This window comes from Podarcis pityusensis (assembly GCF_964106645.2).
Source record: "Podarcis pityusensis genome assembly, chromosome: 3".
NCBI lineage: Eukaryota > Metazoa > Chordata > Lepidosauria > Squamata > Lacertidae > Podarcis > Podarcis pityusensis.
This window is the reverse complement of record NC_138026.1, coordinates 39,994,758-40,020,919: the sequence shown is the minus strand read 5'-3', so window position 1 is coordinate 40,020,919 and position 26,162 is coordinate 39,994,758. Positions and strand designations below refer to the sequence as shown.

General features: G+C 41.8%; 1 protein-coding gene across 4 annotated transcripts in view; it reads right to left on the bottom strand.

Annotated features, from left to right (window-relative positions):
- TTK (TTK protein kinase) overlaps nt 1–25,888 on the bottom strand; it is a 40,780-nt gene extending 14,892 nt beyond the window's left edge. Inside the window, exons 1-11 of one of the 4 annotated variants that reach the window (XM_080998858.1) lie at nt 25,277–25,888; nt 9,833–9,976; nt 8,670–8,895; nt 6,925–7,031; nt 6,606–6,749; nt 5,818–5,914; nt 5,662–5,728; nt 5,476–5,573; nt 3,908–3,989; nt 1,300–1,423; nt 632–804 (exon numbers count right to left, since the gene is read on the bottom strand). In XM_080998858.1, coding sequence (XP_080854984.1) covers nt 632–804; nt 1,300–1,423; nt 3,908–3,989; nt 5,476–5,573; nt 5,662–5,728; nt 5,818–5,914; nt 6,606–6,749; nt 6,925–7,031; nt 8,670–8,895; nt 9,833–9,976; nt 25,277–25,364 — 1,350 coding nt within the window. In that variant the 5' untranslated portion in view covers nt 25,365–25,888. The other 3 variants (XM_080998859.1, XM_080998860.1, XM_080998861.1) reach the window with 3 other exon arrangements.
- Nucleotides 25,889–26,162: the final 274 nt, after the last annotated feature.

Here is a 26,162-nt window from a genome sequence, read left to right as displayed (position 1 = left end):
ACCAAGTACTTTCAGGAGGTTTTGATAGTAAGCCTGTGCACACAATACCATATTCAAGCAATTCTAGCTTGCTAGAGATGGGAATACTGGGATTTAAATTATAGGCCTGTATCACATGTCTTGAAGACTACTGCTTTAGTGGTTAGTTGCACTACCAATACAAATTTTATATTTGTATTTCAAAGATGCCTCTTTGCTAGTGCCATCTTTGAATGCCGCTGACTAAAAACAAGATTTAATTTACAGCTGTGAACGGCTTCCTGGCAATGAGAGACTGAATGAACATGATATACCACTAAAGTATTACACTAAGGATTGTATCCAGTGAAGTTGTTCATGGAAGGCCTTCCACTTTTACAATGAAAATCCTTCCTCCCCATGTGCTCCCAAAATCTGTTCTGGGGTTTCCAACCACCTGGAACAGATTTCATGGGGTGCAGGGGAACAAGAGAGGGAGCAGAAGTTCCAATGTACAAGTGTACATTTCTTTATACAACTTTTATCCTACTCAAAAAGGGATTTCGGGGTGGCTCAAGTATCACTGCAAACAAGGTGGACTTTTTACATTTCAGTACTAATGACAATGAAGACAACATAACAAAAAATCACTTATATAAGTCAATAAAATTACCTCCAAGTTTGTTTTGTGCATTGCTTCAAGATTAAACCACTTATTTGCAGATGCACGACAATTTAATCTTAACTCTTTCTTTTCATCATTTTCAAGAGGAACAGAGGGGTGCTGTAGTCTTTCTAGGCAGCTTGGTTCTATGGTACTTGGCTCCTTGTGGTGCTCCTCAGTTTCTAAAACAATAGTTCCAGTTATCCAAAAGAACATGGTAGCATTTACAGCAAGATATTCAGAAAAGGAAGAGGTTGGACTACACAAGGAGCACAAAAAAGTTACCGTGAATAGACTAAAAGTGCTGTTAAGCCTTACTGAATTTATACATGTGGTGGGCTGGGAGAAAGGAGTAGCGGGTGGTAGGAGCTATAGTCATCCTTAGGGGAAGGGGAGATGCACTGGGCAAACTGAACTTCTGCAGTGGCCTCAAGTTACAATGGAGACAGAGGATCTAAAATATGGGACTCTAGGGCAAGCAACAAAAACTACATTCAGAGGGTCATGCTTTGGAGGGGAAAAAGGTAGCCTCTTTTCATTTTCTTTTCTAATTTTCAGCTAAACCAACTATGCTCTGGCTACTTTAATCAAGTGCAGAATGAACAATCCACAAATGCCAAAGTTAAAAGTCTACTGAGATACCCACGTCAGTCCAATCCCACAGAGTTAAAACAAACCTTTTTGTTTAACAGCATAAGTAGAACCATATTTATTCTTTAAGGTTGGAGCTGAATTGGTAGCTACTTCTGAGTTCTCATCATCTGGTGGCTGCAATTCCATTAACCATCTGCTTGGTAAAGGCTTAAAAAAGAAGAAGAGTTTTTTATAACAAAGCCAAGAAAAAAGATAGCCACACACTCAGCTGACTCAATGGTTTAATATAGAATTAAAACTGAAGGATCCTAGCCTGCTTATTCTCCTGCACAATCTTGATGGTGGTGGTGATGATGATAGTAATAATTATTATTTTATTATTTATACCCCCCCCCCCATCTGGTTGGGTTTCCCCAGCCACTCAGGGCGGCTTACAGCACATATAAAAATTGTAATACATCAGACACTAAAAATTTTCCCAATACAGGACATCTGCCTTCAGATGTCTTCTAAACGTCAGATTGTTGTTTTATTATTTATATCCAGCCACTCTGGGTGGCTTTGTTAAGTTCTTCGGAAGTGCACTATAACTTGACTGCAATAACAAGACAGACGCTAGAAACAGCTTTTACAGTTTTATCTTCTATTGGAGCAAACTCTGAAATTTGTGTCTTATAATCTTCAGCTGCTTGCATCCTGACAAAATGCATCCTTATCTTCAAAACTGAAAGATGAGAAATGACACTGATAATATCTGCATATGGGAGAACTCTTGAGATTTGTGTCAGTAAATCTGTGCAAATGCCTTGGTTTGATGCTTCTGCATATTTAGTCAGCAAACTGGCCAATTTGAATGGCAACATGATCTCCAGATCAGAACAGTTTCCCCAACCTTGCTTCATTTCTTTCCTGTCACATAAAATGGCACAAGCTGCTTTGAGAAGCAGCTCATCAGTTCTACAACATCGGCGCACCAATTCTATGGGCTGCCACCCACTTAAGGTTTAGTTTAGTGTAGCAGCTAAGAATGGATATCCTCGATTGAAATCTCACCTCAGTCATGAACTCACAAAGAGACAGGTGGGCAAACTTCAAGCTTGTGGGAACTACTTTATTTTTAAACTAGAACCCCATGGTTGATAGGTCCAAGGTGCAAAAAAGTGGCAAGAGAGGTGGGAGGAGTTAGATGCAAGATAATAATAGTTAAGGGAGTGAATCTACGGATCTACTGCAACTCATATGTTAGAAATTCTAACAACTCTAAACTGTCCAGCAAAGCTTCACAAAGACTTGTTCAAAGATGAACAGGCAAGGAATACCAAGACATGCCACCAACCATGGCAGATAACTCTTTTCTACTTGCTGCTGACCAACTATTGAGAGTCAGAAAGCCTTGCCAATAAAGCAGAGATCCAGATCTGCTTTCTGCCTGCTCCTGCCAACATTTAGGCTAGCTAATTTGGCTGTTTTCATCTACAATATGGGGATAAGTTTATCAATGTTTGTATTTTGTAAGGGTAATAAAAAAGGAGTGCTCTGAACACTTAAAAAGTAGTATTAACATTAAGCTGTGACTTCCTTTTGTTAACAGCCATTCATATTGTGAACATTTCCATAGGCCCAATCTGATTTGTTTGAATAACATTTTAAATGATAACTGAAAGGTGTTGCTAAGAACAATTTGTTTATGATTAATATTAAAAGTGCCTCCTCTAAGGGCCCAAAGAGAAAGGTTCTAAACCACAAACTTTTCAAACTACTGCACATAAATAGCAACATCTACATAAAGTGACTCGTTTCATTGTTACCTTAACACACAAATGACACTCAAGCATGCATTGCTTAGTCCAGAGCTTTCCAAACTGTGTGTTGTAACACGTTAGTGTGTCAGCAGCAGTGTGCAGTTGTGTCATGCAAACTCTCCCCATGCTCCTCCAGGAGCTGGAAAGGGGTTAATTTAACTTCCGGCTTGCTAGTAAGATTGAATTACTGTGTCGTGAAACGATGCATGTCTAAAAAGTGTGTCACCAACAAGAAAAGTTTGGAAACTCTGGCTTAGTCCCTTGGGGAGGGGGGGAGAAATGAATAAGGAGTTTCCCAAATTGCATGTTGTAACTTCACTGGGATTTTAAAATGGGAAAGGTGGTCATGGAGTCTTGAATGAGGTCAGAAGGAGAAAGAATGATTGCATGCTCCTACTCCCATATCCTCCCGCTCACATGCAATTTTTTCCCCAGCTAGTTTAAGCCATGGCAGGAGGAAGAACATGATTTTCATGGCCTGCTCCTGCACTCTTGGTTCCATGGATTGTGAGCAGTGGAAGCTTAAGGAAGTTTGCAGATGAAATGATTCAATGACAGGTGGGATTGCCAAATTCATTTTTCCTGGAACACCAAGTCCTTTTTGCCCCTTCTTTTATATTGATTGATTGTCATGCACACAAGTTAAATGAGAGTATGTTGCGCACTTAGTGTATGTCTGAATGAGGCAAGGAGGGAAACCACCCTCAGTAGCAGCAGTGAGTAGTTTGCTTACTTTGTATTTCCACATTTAATACCAAGGTAATCTGTTTTTTTATCATGGTGCTACTAAACTCCTACTTTGTCTACACATTCTGAGCCTGTTTCTGCATCCCCCACTTGCAATCTTATCAACCATGACCATTAACTTGAGTAAGAACATTCAAATTACCTTCAAGTCTCCTGGTATATCACTTCCATTAGGTTTTGACTCACACAGTGGCAACTGGCTCAAATTGCTGTCAGATATTTTCCTAATTTTTTAAACAAAACATTAATTGTCTGTTAACACTAAGCCCGCACAAGTTGATCTGCATTTGTCCAGGAAAGTACAAATACCCAACTCTGCTCAGGTATAAGCACAGAAAACAATTGCATAGCATCATGTTAAAATTAGAAGACTGGCATTTATGCATTACAGAATCCCCTGCAGTAAATGTTGCCATTAGTAAGAACAAACCCAAATGGCGTACGACAAATCAGAAGACCCCAGTAGGGATGTAAAAGCAAAGCTTGTGAAACTCTAATGATTTGAAATGTGGGAGAAAGAGCATCTGTCAGGCTAAACATAAACTTACGGTAGATAATAAATGTTCAGAACTAAACCTCTCAAATTCACACAGAGACAGACACAGTGCAGTCTCAGCTACTAGCACTAGCTGTCCCATGCATCAACCACATGTTACAGGTTGCTGCTTGCAGTTTTAAATATTTTCTACATTTTATTTAAAGCTGCTGCTATTGATTGGTCAACAAAGGGGCTTGGAACCCCACTATTAACCATCAGCTCCAGGATGCCCCTTTACACTATGGCTACCAGATGTTTTTCAATGAATCCGGGGACACTTTTCAACTTCAATGGATTCTGTCAGGCGACTGATTTGTAAATCCGGGGACTGTCCCCAGGAAACGAGGATGTCTGGTAACCTTACTTTACACCTGCCCTTCAGAGAGGATGCAAATATGTGGTTTTTAGCTGATGTTGGCAGTAGAGTCCTATTAAGCAGTAGCTGCAAGAGCTACCAACTCTTCTCTGCAGAAAAGTGAGGTGGGAAAAATGCTTCCCATCCTAACCAGTTCAGCTTATTTCATACTTTGGAGCTTGGAAGGGGATAAGGAACTCTACCAAGACAATCCATGCCCCACCTGTGCAGTTCAGAATTGGGAGGAATAATTTTCACTGCTGACACTCAGAGCAGAGCTTTAGCCTTCTTAAACGCATCTATTGCTTGCCACTAAGAAGAAAGCCACAAAGCAATTCAAAACCAAGTAAAACAATTAAAATTATAAAAATTGCATAACTACTGGAGTACAATTAAATTAGTGCTGCTAAAAATCCTGGGAAAACAAAAATGTCTTTTGCCCAGCCCCCAAATGATGACAGCTAGTGCTAGGCAGAGAGCATTCCATAAATCAGAGTTGTTCATATGTTTACTATGGGAAACATAACGGTTGAAAATCTGTATATGGACTATTTGTTTTCTTGAGTAGACTAATAAATGACTTAATAAAACCGTCATCCTTCCTTTTGGCTGGTTGTTGGGCATGCATAGATCAGTACATACTGGCCATTATTCTCAATGGAAATCTCTGGTGTACATCCTATATAATGATACATCTACCCCTCCATTCCCTTTTGCAGTGAGCCACAAGTTCACGCACCAGAATAATGGACTGTGCTTTATATCTTTGTTCAGTCAACAGATACTTAAGTGTTTGTGAGTTTAAAAGGGACTGTACCTCTTTGCAATACTAGCTGCACATGGAATATCCATCCCCACAGAGTCATCCTCATCATCACTTACTAATCTGAAAGGTACTCTTCCAAATGGACGCATCTAAAAATGGAAATGGAAGTTGAAGTAGAACTCAACTCAATTGCAAAAAATCAAGTACAAGAATACACAAACGTTTAAACATGCCTACCTTGTTAGACTTATTTAATTGCTTCAGTGGTTTGCGTTCACTTTCCTGAGGGGAATACTTTTTCTCCCTGAAAAAAAGAGTTGGACAGTTCTAATTGTACCACAGCACTTGGAAATAAAATAAAAATAATTCCACACAATATTTGGATTTACTTACCCATGGCAAGAACTATGAGTACTGGCAGAAATCTCATTAGAATCAACATTTATTTTCCTATTCAGGAAGTTTCCAGCTTCATTATGAGAGTTTAGAGCTGTAAACATGTAATTTATTAAGAGAAAAAATTAAACATTTTAGTTGTTTAAATACCAAAAGTTGGGTATTTGATTTACAACACGGAGAACAATGCAGGCTTTATATACCTTTTAACCACACTGTAGTGATCTTTAAGGAGTTTATTTTCCCAATACAACAAGGATTAGATTGAATACAACACTTGAGTGAATGTCTATGTTATATTGATCATGACTCCAAACTTAACATAGAAAGATTATATTCTCCCACTTTCTATCTTGAACTGGTTGGAAAAGCAAAGGACTGATGGTGGCTTGACTCTGTGCATGTGCGCTTGGATTCAAGTGTGAAAGGTAAGAAATATGGCACACGGGAGGGAGGAAACAGGATCTATGGAGATAGGGCAGGAAAATGGGAAGCCAGGCTCATGGGAGGAGGAGCCTTTTAATTTCAACAAAATGGACCAGATTCAGCTAAATCAACTAAACCAGATTCAACTAAATTTGCAGGACACAGCACACCAAGTTCCACGAGTGCAAAGGGGCTTTTCCTCCTTTCCTCCCCCAAGCCCCCTCCCATCGGCTCGGGGGGGGGAGGGGCTAGCAGAACACTAAGCATGCAGTAGCAGAAGAGGGGAGAACTGCTTGTGCTGATATACGATCAACTTAGTGCAACAGTCAATTTCGCCCTATAGTCTGCTTCAGACTCACCTGTCAAATTCTCTTTGTCTTCAACCGAAAGTAGCTGCTTTCTTTGTAAACTTAAGTTTCTTACAGCAATTTCCAACATTTCTACTGGAAGTGCTCCAACTTCTGCAGCTTTTTCAAGCAGCTGTTTAGCTTTTTTCAGATTTCCTAATTTAAAAAATACGAAATAATGAACTTTGTGCTAAAATGGGGTGTGTGTGGGTATGACTTTAAAAAACAAATAACAGTTATTAGCATTTTACAACCATTATCCAGGATAGGAAATGTGGTCAGTAACAAAGCTTAGCCATGCCAAATTTTGAGTAAATCTGTATCCACATACCTTGAGAGAGTTCAAATTGTGCAAAAGCCACATGAACAAAAGAAAATTTACTGCAGGTTAGTCTGGCAAGATGAAACTGATCGCGTGCCTCTTCTGGGTCTCCAGTGCTGCAAAGAAACAATGGTTTGAAGCAAGTGTTTCAATCATTCACCTCACACATGCATGCAAATGATATTTATTTACTGGGAAAGGGTGATGCCACCTAAATTTTGCAGTGCTTACAAATTAGCTCAAAGAAAATTAAATTGTTTTCAACCAGAGGTTAGTATGCATCACAATACATACTGTACAGCAAACGAGGTAGCCTGCAAATCATCTGTACTCACTCTTTCCAGTCAAAAATCCTATCCTGGATGCACTCTTCCTTGCAGAATTTAGACAGAGGTAGTCCTATACCATAGTCCTTCTTTTACACTGTTTACTGCTGGTATTAGGGAAAAATGCTTTCCACTAGCAAGCTCCACTCCCTCTCAAAATATCTTAAATGTTACATAAGTACATGAAGGAATCCACCTTCCAGGTGTGGTCCAGACACATTTTATTTAGTGTTCACAATAAGAAAATCAAATTTTCAATATTACTTTATCTTCCCAATGCACAAAGAACTGCAATTCCAAAAGATGGGAACCTCATATATTGTCTATTGAACAAATGCTGACTGTGCCTCCATTTCTAGAGGCATTAGATATATATTCATATATTCAGTCCTAAGCATCAAAGCAATTACCGTATTTTTCCATGGCTAAGATGGCCCCTCATGTAAGACAACCCCTATTTTTTTGAACCCTAAATTAAGAAATCAAAACTTTAAACACCCGAGATCGCCTGAAGTTGTTGAGCTTGTTCACCCAAAAAATCTACCGGTGGTGTGGGGGAATCAGGTGGTGCTTGGCTTCCCTGCCTGCTCCTGGGTGTGGAGCACCGCTGCTGAGGCACATAGGCAGACAAGGCAAGGCAGTGGGCAATAGCTAGCAATAGGGAGCGGGAAAAGGAACCACCTTCCTGGCCGCCTGCTTAAGCGGAGACACCAAGGAGGTGATGTGACTGCTGGAGCACGGTGTCAACATCAACTACACCACACCACCCTAGGCATCCTACAATAATGGTGTATTTGCCTTAAACAAAAAACATTGTCTTATACACAGAAAAATACGATATGTAATATCAACAACTGACGTATGATTTTTTTCCTTTTAACTTGGGTATCATAACAATTACAAACAAATATCAAACTCTGGGAGTGTATAAAATGTATACAGTAATCTTCAGGGATGGTATCAGGTAAGTATAACCAAAATAAAATGTTTTATGTTGCAAATTCAGGAAATGGGGATATAAAAAAGGCACGTAAGAAGAAAAGACACAAAGAAATCACGACACTTCAACTTAACCAGGTTGTTATAAATGCCAGTGGCGGAGACCAACTATGTTCTTGGGTATTGACATAGGTCACAAAATCAAACCAGACGGAAATAAACTTCTGTTCTACATTGAACTCTGGGTACTTCTAATTAAAATGTTAACTTTCCACTGATACACTATCCCATGCCTTTCTGTGCCATATCAGCTCCAGCAATATCTCCCCAATCCTTGCAATCATGAGTCATACAGTGATCAATAAATGTCCAACTAGCTCCCTATTGTAAGCAACAGAATCATCTTCCATACAAAGATTAAGGAGTTGTAGTTGCAGTGGGTGAAAAACAAATGTTGAAACTTTCTGTTTGCCAGATATGAATACTTACGCATTCAGTTCTGCAAATCTAACCAAGATGCGAGCATAGCTTTCATTCTGATGGTATTTTTCTGCAGACAATGATGCAACTGCTTGCCTGTAACAACCAATCAGTCTATTTAACAAGCTGGTGTCAGCCTGAGGAGTGCACTTAGCCTCCAGTTTAAGCAAATGATTTAACCAATCTTCAGGATTATTTGCAGTCATCATAATCTGATTAACTGTTCCAGAGTTATCTAAAAAAAACCAAGAGAAAAGCATTGTTAAGATTTTTGTTATAAAGAAGAAGATGCAGTATTGTCTACAAACAGCTAAAGGAACCATTAAAACAACACACGTTTTAGTTTCTTTTGGTTCCAACATTTTGATTCATCACTCTAGGAATGGCCAGGCTACTACCTTCTGACCTAGAATGGGCAAACCTACCTTTTGTTTTGAAAGGCACCGCAGCAAGCAACAAACAACAACAGCAACAGAAATTATACAACACCAAAATGTCAGTTGTGTTCCACTTGCCAAAAGTGTTCTTATTTTCCACATGCCATGGCACAAGCCATCTAGTGGCGTGGACTTGAAGTGGCTTCACAGAACTGAGTTGCAAGAAGGATTTAAGAAGGGTGCTAGCAAACCAAATGAAACAAACAATTATCCAAGTCTTAAAAAGCACCAAGCTTCTCTGCAAATAAGATCACTAGAGACACAAAAATTCTGATAAAATAATCTCAGCAAAACAGAACAATGGAAACCCCTTTGAAGTCTGCGCAGAAGGGGAAATACTCTTAAAATTGGAGCATTTCTCCCACATCAGAAAAAGAAGTGTATTCAAAGTGCTGAGGGATCCACTTTGAGTTCAAACTGTTTCCTCAGGAAAGAAATAAAAATGCTCCTTTTTAAAAAAGAAGCTCCTCAAACCCCCCCCCCCCCCCAATTGCCAAGTCCCTTGTGAAGCACTTCTCAAATACCCAGCAACTAGCTAATTGTTAAGCGTTTAGGAAGCAACTTGCAAGAAGCAAGTTGCAAGTTGTGTGGTCAGCGTGCCCCAAGCAGCAATCACAGAGCTTCCAAAGTGGTTTGTGCAACATTTCAGAAACATGTGGTTGTCAGACACTTTGGAAGAGATGCATAAAGGGCTTTGAAAGCACTACCAATCAGCAGTCACAAAATACTACATACCTGTTGTATCCACTGATGCCTTGGTGATGTTAAGCTCAGCTGTAGTATTGTCGTCATTTTTATATTTGCTTTTCAGGTCTTGAACCCTACTCATAATAGAAGCAACAAACATACCATTTTCACTTAAATCTTCTTCCTGCATTTCTAGAAAAAGAAAAGTCAGTGTTGAATACAAAAGGTAACAAATGTTACCTAATGCTATTTATATTGCTGTAGGGTCTTCTTACAATCAAATAGCATACAATTTTTGTTAATTTTTTTTTATTATTTCAATGAAAGAGTAATACAGTAAATCCACAATTTATGCAAGTGTTGTGTTCTGGGATTGCGCCTAAAGACAAAATTGTGTATAGTCAAAACACATTGGGTTCAACTATGCCCCTCTTTTCTTCCCACCTCTCTTATCCCCCAACCTTATACTGTATACAATATTAAGTCTCACATCAAATATAACTGATCTGTAAAATGGACTTTATGGTCTGAAAATAGAGACAATGTATGTACTTTTACACCTTTAAATTGGTGTAAAGCAAGCTGGTATAGAGCCAGTGTAAAGTTACATGAGATCCAAATCCCACTTAGCAGCATACAGTGGTACCTCAGGTTACATACGCTTCAGGTTACAGACTCCGCTAACCCAGAAATAGTGCTTCAGGTTAAGAACTTTACTTCAGGATGAGAACAGAAATCGGGCTCCGGCGGCGCGGCAGCAGAAGGAGGCCCCATTAGCTAAAGTTAACTGTTCAGGTTAAGAACAGTTTCAGGTTAAGTACGGACCTCTGGAACGAATTAAGTACTTAACCTGAGGTACCACTATATATGCTACTGTTCTACCTAAGACTGGCAGAGGGAAAACAAGTATTTAAACTAGTGTTTTATGCTGGGTTGCCAAGCCACATCAGGTTCAGCTGAGCATGTTACACCCACATATATTTAGCTGAGCTGGGATTGGGAACATAATGCCAAATAAGCCAGAAATCAACTGGATGAGCCAGAGGCCCACTGCATCTCGGTGGATCTTGCCATGCCACGCAATTGCTCTCTCAAGCTTCTACCCTAATAATATACATTTAGGGGGGAAATCAAGTGACTCAATAGGACTTACTTTGAAGTAAATGCATTAGATTATGGGGGGGGGGGACCCATTAAGTAACTTGATGGGCAAGAACAGGTATTTGCCCTTTCCCTAGCTTAATAAAAAGGCAAAATCCTGTATATTCCCACAAAGCCAGTCAAGCAACTCTTCTGAAGACGTGACACAATCACACATACATGTATGTGCCCGTTTGCTGTCAGTAATCTACTTGTGATATAGCAAGATGCAAACAGAGATTGCAACAGCTACAACCTGTTGAAATAGTGAAAGGCCACCCTACAGAGTTGCCACATTTGTCCCACCCCAATCTACCCTTAAACTATTCCCATCCATACCTCTGGGGTGAAGCAAGTATTATACAACTTCCGTATGTATTCAGGTGGAAGACAAGGGAATCACATTTGAAATAATTTCTGTACAGTACTTCTATTAGCAAACCTTTGCAATATTTTGCTAAAAATCTTAAATTCTCTTCTTGCCAACAACCCTAGAGATTTATTTCAATTAAACAAAACACGGGGTCAAATTCAATGTCATTTGCACAGAAGGACTTCCCCGTCTTCTCTTCGCTTCTCCAGCCTCCTGCACCCTCCCCAAATCTGTTATAGAGGGTACCACAGCCCTTTGGAGATATTGGGGTTATGCAGCAGGGCAGATTGTTTCCATTGCACGAATGGAAGTCCATTTCACTCACACAGAAACATCATTGGATACAACCCAGTGTTTTCTCTGGGGGGACACAGGGGTATGCATACCCCTAAACATTTTGTGAATCTAAAGTTTGGCCACATTGAGGGGCAGTATTTCAATATTAGTAGGCAAATGAGAGTACCCCTAAACATTTTTTTAAAAGAAAAAAAGCACTGATACAACCCATAATCATTCAAGCATATTAATCATTTTCTCATTTTTCTCTAGATTGGAAATTCAACAGAATGGAATTGGCTTCTCTCTTCAACAATGGGTTTTCATTCCTGAATGAGCTATCACTACCATCATGGGGTACTTAATCTGCCACAAGCACCATGTATCTACAACCCAAAATAGCTCTGGCCCCTCCACCTTTTATTCTCCCATGAAATAACCTTGTGTTTTATTTTCTTGCAAGTATAACTGTCTTTAGACTGCTATGATTGGTATGCTTTCGAGACCTGCCATGATGCTCAACCCACTCTTGAAGCTCTCAGCTGGATGTCATCTTTTCAATCAATTATCTTGCAGTCCTACGCAGTGAAAACCTACTGCAGCCTGGGATAGCCACCCCCGTTCTTTGTTCCCCTACCCAATAGGTGTCCAAGAATAGCCTGAGAACACCTTGCTTTATCTGCCACTGAGGATGCTCCCTCACCTTCTCAGTGCCTATCTGCAAACCAGGCCTTAACAAGCCTTTCTCTCGTCTCGACTTTCCTTCCCTTTTCTTTCACTCATTATATCAGTCTCTCCCCCTCGATGATTCCCTCTGCTTCAGAGAAAACCTTCACCTCTAGTCTCATTGCAAATGTTTGCTTTACTTAATGAACACTTGCTTCCTCAAGTCTCAGCTCAGTTTCTGGAGCTTCCTGGAAAGCTTACAGGGATGCTGCCTATTTAGATCAAAGTTATTGCCAATTTGTCACAAAGGGAGCCAGTTCTACTAAATGGATTGTGAGTCTGTTGAGGCAGCTCTACTAGATAAGATAGTGGCCTCTTCTCCAGAAGGAATAGAGCAGTAACCTGCAGAAGGAAGAGCACCAGATTACTTCCTCAATGACCACTGTAGTAGCGGGAAACTCACAAAATGTGAAACCAGGTTCAGAGAGGTTCAGTAGACCCATGCAGTGTTTCTCCTTACACCGCTGGTTAAGACCATAGTGTTCCAGGGCAAAAGGTTACTTTTCCTACAGAATTAAGTGATATTTTATTGAAACCTGCTCCTATTGTGGGCTTTTAATTGTGAGAAATGAAAGTTTATATAGCATTACCTTTTTGTCTTTGAATTGCTGTTCTCTATACAGCCTGCAAATGTAGAACTTGTTCAACAAATGTAAATTGTAAATATTTAAGTTGTTTGTCCTGTTTGCAAACAAAGTACTTTCTACTGGGACCAAAACATCAAATTGTTTCTTCAATTAAACCTTGGTTATCAGGAAACAAAACTTCTAAAGCGCAAGATTTTACAATGAAAGGGTGTAAACAGGTTTGGATCACATTTTAGTGGCAAAGTAGGCCAAGAACTGCTTAGCTCCTTAACATAAGCAAAATAACTGAGTTTCTATAGTACGCCCTGAGGGCAGCTGGGAATCAATTTCATCTGAGGCGTACCTGTGAACTGTGGCAAGACTCATCCTTAAGGGCAGGTGGTATCCGCCTTGCAAATTTATATAAAAGGGAGTGTCAGAGGCACAGCTAGAGGCATTGCTTCATTCACAATATACCTTAGCACATCCTCCTTGAAGGTAACTTGTGAAAAACCTAAGAGGAGTGGTCTCTTGGTTTCCACATATTCAGAACTGAATGAAACTCATCCCTGATAGGGAGGGACTTGGTGCAAAATGTTAGAAATGTACTGTTGGTATTATTGCCTCCAGTGATACTTAATCCTAATCAGTCTGATTTTCATTGTTAATCCTCTATTTAAATTGAAAAAAATATATTACTATTATATTAGAAGAAGAGTTTGGATTTGATATCCCGCTTTATCACTACCCGAAGGAGTCTCAAAGCGGCTAACATTCTCCTTTCCCTTCCTCCCCCACAACAAACACTCTGTGAGGTGAGTGGGGCTGAGAGACTTCAGAGAAGTGTGACTGGCCCAAGGTCACCCAGTAGATGTATGTGGAGATGAGAGCCAGTGTGGTGTAGTGGTTAAGAGCGATAGACTTGTAATCTGGGGAACCGGGTTCGCGTCTCCACTACTCCACATGCAGCTACTGGGTGACCTTGATTAGGATTAAGTATCACTGAAGGCAAGAATACCAACAGTACATGTCTATCATTCTGCACCAAGTCCCTCCCTATCAGGGATGATTTGCAAATCATTGGCAAACATTGTACACAATCTCATTATGATTTGTTGCTTTAGATTTGTAAATTATGTATACTTCCCTCCTCTTTCTGCTATTCTTTTTTTTTTTTTTTTTTTTTTTTTGGGCGGGGACAGGGAGAGAAATAATCTGGATGTAAATACCATTTTTTTCTGTATATAAGACACCCCCAGGTATCAGACGACCCCTATTTTTTTAACCCAAAATTTAAAATTGATATTTTAAACATCAAACAGTACAACTTTGAGCATTTTCAGGGGAGGTCGCCCAAAGTTTAGGCTGCCATATTTCAAGAGTCTGTGCTCAAACCTGAGCCTATATTGCCCGCAACCAAGCCTGGACCACCCACGCCAGATCCCAAACCCAGGGCCGTCCACACCAGAGCCAGAGCCCAAACCCCTGTGCATTCACCATCTGTGTATACAACCCAAAAATTTTGACTAAAATTGCAAAGGAATTGCAATCACAAACCAAACAGACCAAAAAGCAATAAAGTAAAATGGGCCTGTCAAGCAAAATGTTCAACCAGAACTGTAACCCACCAAGCTAAATGGAGCCCATTAAGTCTATATGGCAGCCTGGCAGGTTTCACATCAGAGGCTGGAGGCTTAACTGAGATGCTGGTGGACTGCTTTTATCGTGTTGTGTCACAAACTAGAATGACTATCATAAGATGTGAAGAGTTAGGAGGTGAATGGGAACATTCTCAGAAGATTCAACGGCCAAAGGATGATGAGATCCAAGTTTCAACTCTGGGATTTAGCCAAGAAATTCTGTTGTTGTAGGCAATCTCCAGAGTGCAAAAGAGTTTAACATGTTGGCCAATCAAGGACTATGCTTAATTGCATCCAGGGAGAGAAGGGAATCTAACACATTCAAACAAAGAGCATCTTAACTGCATCTTGAAGTGAAACAAATTGGAAATGCCAATAGTAAGTTCAAACATTCATTTTCTAACACAGATGCACACAAACCCGAAGAGCTATAAATCCTACATAATCTTGGGAGAATGATTTTAAATAATTATTTGAAATTAATCCTAAAGGAGCAAGATTACAGATAGCTAGTTTGAGACTTGCCCTTAATAGGTAAAGATTTCCCACGCTGTCACACAAGTAGAAGAGAATTAAGAAACAAACACTGTGTTACACCAACACCAGACCCAGTGCCCCAAGTCTCACTTATGTGGGGGTGAGAGAAATTGCAATTACAATATCACAAAGTTATACAACTTCTCCCACTGGCAATCAAGAATTTTACTTGGTTTATGCCACTGATTAAACCAGATAATTTTTTATTTACCAAACCACTCCCGCACCTTCAAATGATCCCAGTATCTTGAACAAATATAGACTTGCAAGAGTTTGTAAACATGTAACCTCGTAAGCATGTAATTATAAGGTATTAGCCACATTTGCTGCAACAAAAAACAGCAATAAATAATCTTGTAGTATAAGCAGATATATTGTGGCATCGAGCTCCATGGACTAGTGCCCATTTTGACAGGTGTATGAAGTGCTTTCCTCAGTTGGCAAATGCATATTTCCATGGGTAGAGACTAGTAACCAGCTTACTTATATGTAAATGTGAATAGGTTTGGACTGCATAACAACTATTTGTGAAGTTTTATTACCTATGCTGTAAATTGCCCTGTGAACTTTTGAAGAATGGTGGTATATAAATTTAATAAATAATACCAGCCACCACAATTAGTGTGGTTTCATCTGTGCAATGCTACTATATTTTAGGATAGCAACACTACTCAACACTACTCAAGCAACATCCTCAAAGCCTGTCAGTTGCATTTAGAGTGGAGCCTCGGATCCTTTGAACTCTTCTGACTATGAAGGCACTTATAATCTCTTCCTTCCTAGCCAACATTAAGTCCTGGTTTAAGGAGATGAATTCTTGTTTGATATAAAAAATGCAGTGGCTCCAATTTGACCAAGAAAGAGTAGTTTATGGAGCTCATATTTTCATATGGTTGGGGGCAAAGGAGTTTGGTGATAGTGGAGAAATAGGCAAAGTGTTACTCCCTAATTAATTGTGGTTAGGGCTTTTTGTTTGCCCAGGTCTTAGTAATATACCGTATTTATCGCCCCGTAGGACGCACCTAGTTTTTTGGGGGGGGAATAAAGAAAAAAAAATTATTTCCCCCCCAGGTGCGGGGCTGGGGCGGGGGAAGCCCGAGCTTCCCCCGACCCCAGCCCCCAGAACAGGCTGCTATCCGCAAGCCGTGGCAGCCACGGCTAGCGGAGCGCTGCGCTAAGCCCGAAGCTTGGGGCGTGCTGAGCTCAGCGCGCCCCAAGCTTCTGGGTGCCGGCAAGGTCTCCGCTAGCTGTGGGAGAGCTGCGTCTCCCACAGCTAGCGAATAGCTTCCTGAAGCCTGGAGAGCGAGAGGGGTCGGTGCGCACCGACCCCCCTCGCTCTCCAGGCTTCAGCGAAAGCCTGCACTCACCCCATAGGATGCACACACATTTCCCCTTCATTTTTGGAGGGGGAAAGGTGCGTCCTATAGGGCGAAAAATACGGTAATTAACTTCCATGCTGACACTGCTACTTTGCATACGTTGCTTTGTTGCCAGTATTTTTTATTGCTGGACTATATTGTTAGCAACAACATGCTACTAATGGAAGGATGGGGCATATAAATCCTCTGATACAACATCGCATTTTAGAGATGTGACTTCAAGCTCGATTTTTAATTTCATCCAGGAAGACACGGATGAAAATAAACATCAAGTCCCCCGTCCCCAGCACGGGAATAAGACAAGGAAAAAACCCTATGTTTTATTTATTTAGTAGGGAAAAGGGCTGTAGCTCAGGAGATGAGTAACTAGATAACCTTTAGAAGACATCTCAAGGCAGTCCTGTATAGAGAAGCTGGTTGATGTTTAATGTTTTATTATGTTTTTATATATGTTGGAAGCCACCCAAAGTGTGTGGGGCAACCCAGTACGATGGGCAGGGTGCAAAAATTATTATTATTATATTATTAAGCACATGCTTTGCATGCAAAAGGTCCCAGGTTCAATCCTCATCATTTCAAGATAAGGAGCTGCAAAAGCCTGCTGTGTGAAACCGTGCAAGACGATACTGAATTAAATGGGTCAGTAGTCTGGCTTCCTATGTTCCCAGCAGGTAGCTGGTAGCTTCCTATGTTCCCAGCAGGACCAGATTTATGGTAGGTTTGATGAGGCCCTAAGATACTGAAGCTAATGGGGCCCTGTTGTCGCTGTTTTTTGGGTTGAATATATCGTAAATGGTAATTTATGGACCTAATAGGTATCTAAAGCCATTTGCACATAACAAATTATGGACTGTACTTTTCCATGTGAAAGACTAGGGTTTTTTTTACTAAAAAATAATGTTATTAAAATAATGTTATTAAGAAACCAGAAGCCTCTCTACTTGGAATAATAGGGCTGGAATTGCCCAAAAAAGATGTTGGACTGTTTTTGTATGCCACAACTGCAGCAAGAATTTTGCTAGCCAAAAATTGGAAATTGCAAGAAATACTAACAGTGGAGGAATGGCAGATGAAGATGTTGGACTTTTTGGAGCTGGCCAACCTGACTGGAAGAATACGTGATCAGAAATAGGAGGAACATCAAGAAGAATGGAAGAAATTTAAGGACTATTCAGCTAGATATTCTAATATAACGTAAGTAGAATTACTTGTAAGTACCACATTGGCCTAGGATTAAAATAGGTTGAATTGTATAACATTATGGATTGAAAATATTATGAAAAGGAAGGAAGATAGTAATTTGAATAAGTTAATCTTATTGAAAAGTGGATATTGGAAAACTGCTACAATGAGATCTATTGAAATTCAGTTAGGAGGGATTTGAGGAAGTCACTTAACAATGGAAACTACCGGTAAATTGGGCTTCTAACAGTTAGGTGTTTATATGTTCGTTTTTATTTTTAATATTGCAATGTCTTTCCTTTTTGTGTGTTTTAAATTTGGAAAATCAATTAAAAAAACTGGGGAAACAAGGAGGGGGTAGTCATACAGGGGGGGCAATCTCGCCCCATTTTCTTAATTCTGGGTCGCCAAAAACAGGGGGCGTCTTATACATGGGGGCATGTTACACATGGAAAAATATGGTATTTAGTTGTTGAATTGAAATACAACTAAATATAATTATAATATTTATATATGGTATCATAGTAGTTTTTTCTTCCTTTAATGGGGGGGGGGGCAAGAGAGTAGGGCCCTAAGCTATAGCTTGTTTAGCTTATACGCAAATCCCGCACTGGTTCCCAGCACTGAGAGCGGCCAGTGGGGAGAAGCCACCAAGGGACCCCCCCCTCCCAAGGTCAGCTCTCTTATATTGTATGTGGTCAGCTCACCCAAAGCCCAAGGGATGCTTCCTTGTGTAATATTCCCACACGGTCTCTCACCCGTCAGGGGAGAAAAGGCCGGGCGAGCAAGCAGGCAACGGAGGGCAGCCTCCTCACCAACGAGCCAGACACTCGCAAAGGCTAAACTGCCCCCGCCCCCGGACCCGGGGCGGGCGGGTAAGACGAGACTTACCGTTTGTTTTTGATTTTTCCATGCCTTCCAGGACGCTCCACGGAAAGGGGTGGGACGGGGGGGGGGAAATAACAGCTTTCCTCAGTTTAAATTCCGTCACCAACCGAAAACTGGCTCCTGATTGGCCGGTTCTGTAAACGCCAAAAAGATGCGCCCAGCTCCCGATTGGCGCGCCGTTTGATTGACGAGCCGGCGGGCCTCTTTCTTTCCCCCTCCACACACTCCGCCCGCCGCCGCCGGCTTCCTATGGGCTTGCGCAGAAGTGGACGCGAAAAGGGTTCGGCGGCCCTCGTGACGGGGAAAGCCGAAACGAAGCGAAACCTTGGAACTGGCAGAGAGCGCGCTGCAATGACGTAGAGAAAGCCCCGCCCCTCCCTGCCACCCGAGGGTCATTCCGCCCCAGCCAGTCCGTTCAATCCGACTCTGCGGGATGAGAGCGGCTGTGAGGGGTGACGTCATGGAAGGCGGGAGGCCCCGCCCCTTCTTGGGCACGTGAGGTAACAAAACAGGAGCGCAGCTGAGGCCGGAGGTGGCAGGGAAGCCCAGCGCGACAGTGGCGACTACGGTAGTCTCCACGCGCCTTTAATGGCCATAGGGAGACTTGCGTCGTCGTCGTCCCCGCCCCGCCACCCTCCGAGCTCTCTAGCTGCTTTCCAGCGCTGCTTAGGAGCAGCCTTGGCTGCCTCCCTTTGCACAAGGAAGATCATTGGTGGGGGTGGGAGACGACGACCCCAAAACTGACCCAAAGAATATGAAACGGACTTGACAGCGCAGTCTATACAGGACCCAGTGTTTTGACTTTATAAAGGAAATAAATTTGAGGAGGGGGAGATCAACAACAGATCTTGGGAGTCCAGCAGGAAATCAAAATTCTCACATTAAACTCTTAAGCTTCTCTCTTTACTTTATTGTTATTTTTCTTCTAAAAAGGAAAAAGATCAGTGTGGACGTTTAAGGCTGCAGGCCTTAAACTTGAACTCAATGGGAATTACTTCTCTCTCTGTGTGAGAGAGAGTACAAAATGATGTGCCGAAAGCCAAGTAGGTTACTGCTGTGGTGGAGTGGGTAGTTTGTGGAACCTGTTGCAACAAGGCATTCATGTAATATCCAAAAGTGAGGTATTTCGCATGGCAGCTCTAAACAGGTTTGTCTGCAAACAATTCCCATTTACTTCACTGGGGGCTTCCTTTCAAGCAAGTGTACAAATTGTTGAAGTCAGTAAGATCAACTGCATGTGTACATAGGTTGTGCAGTCTTTAAGTAAAGGTGCAGGGGCGTTTGATGATATCAAACAAATAAGAATCATGTCATTAATATAAATACCTAGACAGCATCTTAGTTTGCAAGTGCAAAAGTTCTCTGGTGGCCACACTTGTGCATACCCCAAAACCTCCTGATAAACCCCATAGCTTATTATACCCACAAATGTTCTGCTCTGTCTTTGTCCTGCATTTGTTATGCTATAGCAGCTCCTCCCTTGGGAGAAAAGCAATGACAAACCTAGACAGCATCTTAAAAAGCAGAGACATCACCTGGCCGACAAAGGTCTGTATAGTTAAAGCTATGGTTTTCCTGGTAGTGATGTATGGAAGTGAGAGCTGGACCATAAAGAAGGCTGATTGCCGAAGAATTGATGCTTTTGAATTATGGTGCTGGAGGAGACTCTTGAGAGTCCCATGGACTGCAAGAAGATCAAACCTCTCCATTCTGAAGGAAAGCAGCCCTGAGTGCTCACTGGAAGGACAGAACCTGAAGCTGAGGCTCCAATACTTTGGCCACCTCATGAGAAGAGAAGACTCCCTGGAAAAGACCGTGATGTTGGGAAAGGTTGAGCGCACAAGGAGAAGGCGACGACAGAGGACGAGATGGTTGGACAGTGTTCTCGAAGCTACTAATGTGAGTTTGACCAAATTGCGGGAGGCAGTGGAAGACAGGAGTGCCTGGCGTGCTCTGGTCCATGGGGTCACGAAGAGTCGGACACGACTAAACGTCAACAAAAATCAACTAACTATAAATAAAGGTAAAGGGACCCCTGACTGTAGGTCCAGTCGCGGACGACTCTGGGGTTGCAGCGCTCATCTTGCTTTATTGGCCGAGGGAGCTGGTGTACAGTTTCCAGGTTATGTGGCCAGCATGACTAAGCCGCTTGTGGCGAACCAGAGCAGCACATGGAAATGCCGTTTACCTTCCCACCAGAGTGGTACCTATTTATCTACTTGCACTTTGACATGCTTTTGAACTGCTAGGTTGGCAGGAGCTGAGACCGAGCAATGGGAGCTCACCCCATTGCGGGGATTCGAACCACTGACTTTCGGATCGGCAAGCCCTAGGCTCAGTGGTTTAGACCACAGTGCCGCCCGCGTCCCATAAATAGCAACTCACTAATTTTTATACCATAATATTTATTTATCTCATGTAATTATACAGTGCTTGATTGTAAAAAACACACACCCAAGAACCCTCAAAGTGGTTTACAAAGAGAGAAAATTGTCAGTAAAAACAACTCTTTAAAAAACATTCAAAAATAAAATCAGCAGTAAACTATAAACAAATTGAAACATACATTAGTATTTTACAGACTGGGTAGGCTTTTCTAAACAAAAAAGTTTTTGGCGGGTGCCAAGAAGATGGCAATAGTTCCAGAGTGCAGGTGCTGCCACACTAAAATACTAATTTTTTACAAATATGGAATGGTGGTTATAATAGTGCTAGTTCTGCAGATCAAAGTGGTCATGTGGCCGTATATGGGGTAAGGCAATCTCAGAGGTAAACAGGTCTCAAGTTGTTAAGGGCTTTACACCCATGAAACTTGGCCCAGTGCAGTTTTCTGAGCACAAGTATTATAGGCTGACAAGGAGATTCCAACTAAACCCGGATAACTTTTGGACAGTAAGAGCTGTTTGACAGTGGAACAGACTCCCATGAGCGGCAACGGACTGTACTTCATTGGAGGTTTTTAAGCAGAAGAAAGATAGCCATCTGTCATGGATGATTTAGTTGAGATTTCTGCATTGCAGGGGCTGGACTAGATGGCTGTCTGTGGTCCTTCCTGCTCTATGATTCTGTGATCTCACTGTTTTCAGCAATTGTGCTACAACTTTCTGGACTAACTACAGCTTCTGAATCAAGCGCAAGGGAAGCCCCACATAGAGCACATTGCAGTAATCCAGTCTTGAAGTAGACAACGCATGAACTGCTGTGGCCCAACTTCCCCAGCTGAGGAATGGTTGCATCAATTGCAGTTGGTAAAAGGCAAGTCTAGCCACAGAGGCTACCTGAGCCTCCAGTAACAGAGCTGGAACCAAAAGTGCCCCCAGACTGTGATCCTACTCTTTCAGGGGGAGTGCAACCTCGTCCAGGGTGGGCATGACCAATTTCTTGGACATAGGAAATATTCACTGACAGTGCCTCTGTCTTGCTAGGATTCTAGTTCAGCTTGGTTTTTCTCATTCATCTCACAACTGCATCCATGCACTGCCCCAGGGACTGTATAGCCTCTCCTAATTCAGATGTTAATACACATACCAGTCCAATACATTTTAATACAGTAAATAAAACACTAACCTATCTTAAAGGGACTTTTGCTAGTTAACTGGGTTTATAATGCACAGCCTAAAACCATTAATGTAAATACTTCCTTAAGGTTCTTAAGAAGCTCTGGTAAACCATATTTTTAATAGATGTGTCTCCAAAGGAAACATTGAAGAATAATTCTGTCAGTATAAAAAGTTCAATTAACTGAATCATCCAGGTTACTATCCCTATTTCATTGCTGACAGATGACTGTGCTCTTATCACATAATGCTAAAAATTAAATCAAAGCCACTTACTTACAGGAAGATTAGATGAATATTAATGTGAAAGTCAGGATACAGAATCATTCTTGCAAACAAGTACACACCTTAAGGTAGCTGACACACCTATTACGGTAGGTGTTGTAACAACAGCACACACCTGCAATGTGTGAGACAGTGAAGTGTTCAACTTGTTATGTGGAAAAGTGCTTTAGATTTGACCATACATGTTACTCTAATTTCAACATAACACCTAAGCATCACTTGGGCACATTTTTATGCTCAAGAGTCGACAAATGAATCTTGCAAAAGTATATTCACCACACCTAGTGTGTGTTAGATGTTGTGATAGCAATACTTTAAACAGATATTCAAACAACCTTTTTAAAAAAACAAATGCACTGTGTAAAATTGCATGGCAAACAGAAAGTCCTGTGTGTCTGTCATGAATTTATCAGTAATTTGTCAATACTATAGTTGGTTTATCTGCAATATTAAATAAGACTGTGAGCATAGCCTATATGTGATGCAAGGGAGGCAAGTCATACCTACCTTCTTCAACTATATTTTTCCTGTGCTCTTTGCCCCACTTCCCATCTTCAGCTGCCCATGATACAAATATAGATAGCACAACCACATTGAGGCCATCTCAGTGATAGCCTCGAGAATGTAGACCTCGAGAGAGAGGTGCCTCTAGTACCATATTTTTACAGCTTCTGTTGGTTGCTAAATATGTGCTTCTTTACTCTGGCCTTTGCAAATTGATTAATTGGTTTTATAGGGACCATTGTTTTCCTTTGGGAGTCCTCCCCGCTACCTTTTCAGTCTTTCTACTTCTCTCCTGCCTTTCAGTGACTAACTAGAAGAGCAGGGATGCAAAGATCTAGCATTACTGGGGTGAGGGAATAAGGGGGCAGTCCAAACATATGCAACTCTCTCAGCTGTTCCTCATAAGGCTTGGCTTCCAAACCCTTGAGCATCTTGGTCGCCCTGCTCTGCATACATTCCAGCGTGTTAATATCTTTCTTAAATTGTGGTGCCCAGAACTGGACACAAAATTTGAGGTGTGGTCTGACCAAGGCAGAATAGAGTGGTACTATTGCTTCCTTTGACACAGACACTTCTGTTCATGCAGCCTAGAATAGCATTCACTTTTTTTGCTGCTGCATCAAATTGTTGATTCATGTTAAGCTTGGGATCTACTGAGATCCCTAGATCCTTTTCACATGTACTGCTGACAAGCCAGGTGTCTTCCATCGTAAACTGGTGCAGCTGGATATTCCTGTCTAAGTGCAGAACCTGACATTTGTCCCTATTAAAATTCATTTTATTAGTTTGGGCCCAGTTCTTCAATCAACAGATTGAAGGGCATCTTGAATCCCCCACTCTGTCTTAGCTATCCCTCCCAGTTTAGTCATCTGCAAATTTAATGAGCACCCCCTCAATTCCTTCGTTCAGGTCATTTATGAAGATGTTAAACAACAACGGTCCCAAGACAGCACCCTGTGGTGCCCCACTTGTCAGTTTTTCCCCAAGATGATAAGGAACCATTATTGAGTATTCTTTGGGTTCAGTCAGTAAACCAGCTACAAATCCACCTAACAGCTACCTCATCTAGCCCACATTTTACCAGCTTCTCTGCAAGAATATTATGGGGGACTTTGTCAAAAGTGTTGCTGAAATCAATAAACACTACGTCCACAGCATTCCCCTAATCCACCAAGCTTGTAACTTTATCAAAAAAAGAAGTTAGATTTGTCTGGCATGACTTGTTTTTGAGAAACCCATGCTGGGTCTTAGTAATCACAGCATCCTTTCCTAAGTGCTCAAAGGCTGTTTAATTATCTGTTCTAGGACCTTTCCTGGTATCACTGTCAAGCTCACCGGTTGGTAGTTACCTAGGTCTTCTTTCCCGCCTTTTTTGAAGATAGGGACAATATCTGCCCACCTCCAGTCTGCAGAGACCTCACCTGTTCTCCAGGAATTCTCATAGATAATAGACAGGCTCTGAGATTACATCCACAAGCTCCTTTAGTAGCCTTGGATGCAGCTCATCAGGCCCTGGAGATCTGAATTCATTTGAAGTAGCTACCGGTAAGTGTTCCCTTACAACCTCTTTTCATGTCTTGGGCTGCAGCTTCCTCCTTTCATCATGTATTCTGTTTATCACCAGGTTGAACACTGCTTTCTTTTTGGGCGAAGTAGGTGTTGAGCGATGGAACGCGGGTGGCGCTGTGGGTAAAAGCCTCAGCGCCTAGGGCTTGCCGATCGAAAGGTATGCGGTTCGAATCCCCACGGCGGGGTGCGCTCCCATTGCTCGGTCCCAGCGCCTGCCAATCTAGCAGTTCGAAAGCACCCCCGGGTGCAAGTAGATAAATAGGGACCGCTTACTGGCGGGAAGGTAAACGGCGTTTCCGTGTGCTGCGCTGGCTCGCCAGATGCAGCTTTGTCACGCTGGCCACGTGACCCGGAAGTGTCTCCGGACAGCGCTGGCCCCCGGCCTCTTAAGTGAGATGGGCGCACAACCCTAGAGTCTGTCAAGACTGGCCCGTACGGGCAGGGGTACCTTTACCTTTAGGTGTTGAGCAGTTCTGACTTCTCTCTGTTACCAAGTAGCATTTCTCCATCTTCTCTATGCAGAGAACCTACTACTTGCTTGTATTTCCTCTTGTTTCAAACATAGCTGAAGAAATCTTTTCAAATTATTTTTAACCTCTCTTGCAAGCTTGAGATCATTCTGAGCTTTGGCCCGCCTGCCCGACTTCTCCCTGCAACTGTGGCTACTTTTGTATACTCCTCCTTTATGATTTCCCCCTTCTTCCACTTCTTATATCTTCGCTCATCTCTAAGCTCCTTATACAGCCACACCGGTTTCTTTAGATGCCTCCCACTTTTCATTCTTGTTGATATTGCCTGCATTTGTGCCTTCAAAATTTTACCTTTAAGAAACTCCCATCCACCTTGGACTCCCTTCTGAGTATTTCTGACCATGGGATCTCACCCAGTAGTTCTTTGCCTTCTTAAAGTCCAGAGTGCATGTCCAACTACACTCAACTTTCCCTTGCCACTGTATCATGAAATCAGGAGGTCATGATCACTTCCTCCCAAGTTCCCGAGTACCTCCACTTCATCAGTCAGTTACTCCCTGTTGGTGAGGACCAGGTTCAAGTTAGATGATCCTCTTGTTGCTCCTTCCACCTTCTGGGAAATGAAACTGACATCAAGGCAATAGAGGAATTTGTTGAACCTTACATTTTTGGCAGAGTTTGAGTCCCAATAGATATCAAGGGAGTTGAAGTCTCCCATGACTACTGTATCTCTCCTTTTTGAATGCTTGGTAATCTGCTCTAGGAAGCCATCATCCAAGTCTTCAGTCTCGTTTGGCGGTCAATAGCAGACCTGCACAGTAAGGTCACTGCTATTTCTTTCTCCTACAATTTGTACCCATATCTGCCTTCTGTGCTCCAGGTAATGGATCTCTTCACAAGTGTACACATCCTTTACGTATACTCCTCCTCCTCCCTTCCTGTTCGGTCTATTCCTTTTGAACAGGTTATACCCCTCAATTTCTACATTCCAGTCTTGAGTCTTATCTCACCAGATTTCAATAATGCCTATTAGGTGTTAAGTGCTCCAATTGGTCCTGTATGTGGGTTTCCCATAAGCATCAGATTACCTTCTTGAGAAAATTGTATGGTTCTGAATGACTCATCTTCCTGCTCCCAGACAGATATGAAGCATGACTTCAGCCATATTAACACCTTTTAGATAGACAAGCCCTTGACCTATTCCTTAACCTGCCAAGAATAATGTATAATTATTGGAAGCACTCTGTCAACAGGACTAGGTAAGAATCCTTCAAGGCCTACATTTT